The sequence below is a fragment of the Triticum urartu genome, unplaced genomic scaffold (assembly GCF_003073215.2).
Source record: "Triticum urartu cultivar G1812 unplaced genomic scaffold, Tu2.1 TuUngrouped_contig_4511, whole genome shotgun sequence".
Classification (NCBI taxonomy): Eukaryota; Viridiplantae; Streptophyta; class Magnoliopsida; order Poales; family Poaceae; genus Triticum; species Triticum urartu.
The window spans coordinates 422-5,197 of NW_024115105.1; the positions used below are offsets into that span (position 1 = coordinate 422).

Below are 4,776 nucleotides of genomic sequence, written 5' to 3' on the forward strand. Positions count from 1 at the left end.
TACTCTACCTACCCCTTTTACAGTTTACTGTTCCTCAAGTATGTAATTCCTAGGCAGGTAGTAATAACTTGTTTGTGAATAAGATATGACTGGCCCTGACCCGCCTGTAAATCCAGGCTGCACTGAAATATTATTATGTCTTTATTCAGTTCATCTGGACAGAGTGTTGCCTGAAATAATTATGATGAAACAATGCTTTCAGCTTCATTCTACTCACCGCTTTGATGCTTGTAGGTACCATCTCTGCTGCTCGTACCGACATGCTGTTCAACGTGGAAATACAACCTGGCTACGCTGATCCTGAGTCTCTACGACATTTTTGGGTACTTTGTGCATTCCTTTCTTCTTTGAGATAAGTATGTTCAGTTTTCGACGTAGTTCTTCGCCCTGATCCTTATGGATCGGTGCACTATTATTTATGCGTAGAGGTAAACACAGTTTCATGCTAACGACCGGGTACATTCTTACGCTATAAACATAGAAGTGCTGGATTGGCAACCATTTAATAGAATCGATTGTTTACTCCTTGATGAATTACATACATTGTGGTTCAACATTCTGACTGATATCTTTTTGTTATTACAGAATAAAAGTGCTTCCCCTGTGAAAGGCCGGAAGAGGAAATTCGGTGTTGATGCAACCAAAGGTGAATCAGCAGGTGTTAATGCAAGTAACACCAGGGAGCACCTGCGTTCCTGCAGAAAAGGCAAGGGTCCAGGGAAACGTGCCAGGTTGGTAGACAAAGAAGGTGCTACTGGGTTGGGGAGAGTTCAAACACCAACCGGCTTATATAAAGATGAATGTGCTTTCTGCCAATCATTTAGAACCAGTGAGCCGGTATGTTGCATATCATTTACATACATCAAGTAAAAAATGATCTGCTGAAGTCTTCTTATTTGTACTGGCACTAAAACATGTTCACTTTTCCTATGTCAGGTGCATGGTCCGCTGGTACAGTATCACAATGGAAGGATTGTGTCCGGTGACGAGGCCGACGCTACTAACGCCATATATGTCCACCACAAATGCATGGTTTGGTTAGTTTCTTTATACACCATGTTTAACTCTTCATATTTAATTTATTTAGAATCATCATACACAGTGTTCATCCATCCTTTTCATTCTTTACCCTTGTTCCTGAAGGGCCCCAAAAGTGAAATCCAATGACGACGGTACTTTTGAGAACGTTGAGAGTGAAATCGTGCGTGGTTCAAGATGGGATTGCAGCAGATGCAATCTCCGGGGAGCAGCACTTGGTTGTTATCGTGCGGGGTGCCCCAATACTTATCATGTCCCATGTGCATTCATGATACCAGAATGCCGCTGGGATGTTGTAAGCTTTTGAGTATACCTTGTCCTTGATCCATTTATAAACACTGATGTTCTGACATGTCTAGTTTTGATTTTGAAGGAGAATCTCCATGTTTGGTGTCCCATGCATGCACCACCTGATGAGATGAGCTCACCAACAATTGAGACTGGCATTCTTTCCCCCGTCCCTCAAAAGTACGTGATCTTTCTTTCATGTAACTTGATTAATCCTTCATTTTCTAATCCAGTGTTCTATTCGGTCATTTCAGCCAAAGTCCAGCTAAAGAAATTTCCGCCGATTGCCAAATAGAAGATAACCAAATTAATCCATTGCTGGGCAATGAGATGAGCTCACCAATAATTGGAAGTGACATTCCTTCCGCTGTCCTTCAGAAGTATGTGATCTTTCTTCAACCTTCATGTTACTTGATTAATCCTTCATTTTATAATTCACTGTTGTATGTGCTCATTCCAGCAATTGCCCAGCTAAAGAAATTTCCGTCGATTCCCAAATGGAAGATAAACAATTTAATCCACTCGTCACATCAAATTCTCCTTTGTCTGGACTAGTAGTGCCTGGGTATGCCATCTTTCTTCACCCGCCTTGGAGAGGGTTCCGTTCGTTTGGTTAATCATTAATATTTCATTTTTTGTTGTTGATTTTTTTTGTATTTTGTAGTTCCAGCCAATATTTAATTAAAGAAGGAATATCTGCCCTTCATAGAGGGGAAGATCTACAAGTAGATCAGCTGAACACCTCAAGTTCTTCCTCGCCTCAGGGGTATGCGTGGCGGAGGTTACTGATCAGATGTTCAATCATCATTCATTAATATTCTTCTATAATTTGCTCTTTATTTCATCATTGCAGCCAATGTACGGACAAAGAAGGAATTTCTACCAATTACCGGGCAGAAGACAAACTAGCAAACCAGTCTAGTACCCCTTTGGATCAGTGGGTTTTGCTCGGCATAGCTTTAAGTGCATCAGAAAAGGTAGCGTGTACTATACTAGCAAACAATACTCTCCTTTCAGAGCATTTGGATATATCTGAACAATACTAGCAAACATGTGAATGGACAAGTAATGCAGCAATCCAACTTTATGGTGAAATTTAAATTATATATAATTTGCCTGTTTTCGAATTAAGTTATGTTCCATACTAAGCTGTGATACAATTGTTTACGTTTGTCAAGCAGGATTCCTTGAAAGAATTTGCATCCTTGACCAGTTCAACCTTGGCTCAGGAATGGGACAAAACTGTGACTCATGTTATTGTGGGCAGAAACGCTGGTTTTCGATGTCCCAGATCATATGAGGTCCAGATGGCTATACTGTCTGGGAAATGGGTTGTCACAGACAGATGTTAGTATTAGTCCATCTTACATCTCCAGTGTTTGTACTATTGATGATAATTGTACTACTTCCAAGTTCATGTTACATTCTGCTTAATGTAACAAGCTGCTGGTCTATTGGCACTTCCATTTATCCGTGTGTCATCTAAAACTTATCCTAGCTCGGCAGAGAATATTATTATCCCTGCACTAAATCAGTTCATGTCATATTCCTGTCTTAGGGGTTGTGGATTTCTTGGTGAAAAGGATTTCAGGTCCAAATCCTTGCTTGGCAAAGCTGATTCCAAGCCCGGAAATTTCTTATGAGGTGAAATTCCGCGATGGTCCGCGCACATCAATTGATGGACCAGCAAAAGGAAGAGCTGGAGCTGCTGAAGGGGTATGTATACATGTCTAGCAATAATATATTCTCTACGAATTCTAAATAGTAAATAGAGAAAAACACATGTGATAAAAACTGATTGCAGTTTGTCTTATGCATAAGTTCAGGGAATTGGCCTACAGTTCTTTTGTGAAAAAGTTTCCTACTGCAAACAAGTTTAAAATTCTATTGAAATGTTCATACAGAGACTGTTTGATGTCAAAGGCTTAAAGTGCATCTTTAGAGAAATCTAGGTGTCGTGTGGTCAGGGTATTCCAAGTGTTTTTTTTACAAGTTGGGGTGCTAGACATATTTCCATATTTTGATCGCATCCACATTCAACAAAGCAATTATCTTTTGCAGCGGCATTTTACAATTCTCTTTCGAAGTGACATTTCCCGAAATGCGGTGTTTTGGAGTGCCATACACCGTAATGTGTTTATTTTATGATGCACTTCAATGGTCTAAAATGAGTGCATTTCAATTATTGTCTAATAAAAGCACTATTGGGAATGCCTTTCAACAGCCAAATGACGAGAAAATGATGTTTTGCAGGCACGAAAACTGCTCTCAGGACTGCATTTCTGCTTCAGCGCATACATGTACCCAGAAGACAGAAAGGACATCCAGAATCTCATAGCAGCTGGTGGAGGGCAACTACTTGAGGGAATCAGCCCAGACGGGTTACGTGAGTATCTGAAAAGAAATCCAGCAGAGGTGTACTTCATCTACCACGGCGGCCCTCCAAGGACGCCCACTTCGGATTTCGAACCTGAGTTTCAGGAGTGCAACAAGTACGTGGGATCGGGAGCGCGGATGATCAAACACCTGCAGCTGTTCGATGCTATCCTGTACTACGATGCACGGATGCTAGAACCGACTGGTGTCTTCACCAAGATATGTGAGTGAAGGGCGTGCTTCGGGTGATGGCTTTTTGCTCGCGTTACGACAACTCTTTTGGTTCAGCCCCCCACACGAGGTGTGAGGGGGGCTGTTGAAAGTTGACAAATCACATACTCTACTCACCCAATAGGCTACAGGGTGATGTCGTCGTCGTCGTCGTCGTTGTTGTTTTGGTGCCGGATTGCTTGTTTACTGGCCCCATTGAAAGTTGACAAATCACATACTCTGCTCACCCTAGCTATGGGGTGATGCCGTTGTTGTTGTTTTTGTGCTGGATTGCTTGTTTACTGGCCACTTCTAGTGCTTGTGTCAGACTTGTTCCGTGATACCGAAGGCGTCAATTTCCATGTGCTAAGACGGTTGGCACGTTGCTTTACCGGCCTCTTCTAGTACAAGGCTATGCATGTCTTCGATATGCCGACGGACGAATTCTGTTCTCCATGTTGCCAGAATGCCCTTTGGAAGGATAATCAATGGCCTTCCTGCCGGGTATCTGGCCAGGAAGCTTTGAACAATGCTAATTAGCATGAAAGTCTTTCCAGAACCTGGTGCATGTGCTAGAATACAACCTCCAGGGGTTGTTCTTATCTGCTTGGTGAGGTTTCATCTGTTCTGAATGCTGAGGGTGGATTGATAGAGCACCAGGGACTACCTGAGGAATTATCTCCTGAAGGATTGGTAGTTGCCTCCAGATCATTGCAGCTTCTGGGTGTGTGATTGGTTGCGCTGCTGCAAGAAAGAGGAAATAAGAGATGTGGCTCCACTGATAAGGAAAATAAAGGGAATCGCTCTTTTTAAAAAAAAAATCTACATAGGATTTACTTAGTCTGAATTTGAATTGCATCCCAG

General features: G+C 42.0%; 1 protein-coding gene across 1 annotated transcript; it reads left to right on the forward strand.

Annotated features, from left to right (window-relative positions):
• The first annotated feature begins 238 nt into the window (after nucleotides 1-238).
• LOC125527934 (protein BREAST CANCER SUSCEPTIBILITY 1 homolog) lies at nucleotides 239-4,251 on the forward strand. The gene is made up of 12 exons (XM_048692436.1): nucleotides 239-323; nucleotides 586-837; nucleotides 937-1,037; nucleotides 1,144-1,333; nucleotides 1,412-1,506; nucleotides 1,581-1,706; nucleotides 1,787-1,891; nucleotides 1,991-2,092; nucleotides 2,180-2,303; nucleotides 2,508-2,673; nucleotides 2,885-3,042; nucleotides 3,580-4,251. The coding sequence occupies exons 1-12, from the start codon at nucleotides 261-263 to the stop codon at nucleotides 3,931-3,933; spliced, it is 1,836 nt and encodes a 611-aa protein (XP_048548393.1). The 5' UTR covers nucleotides 239-260; the 3' UTR covers nucleotides 3,934-4,251.
• The last annotated feature ends 525 nt before the right edge of the window (nucleotides 4,252-4,776 follow it).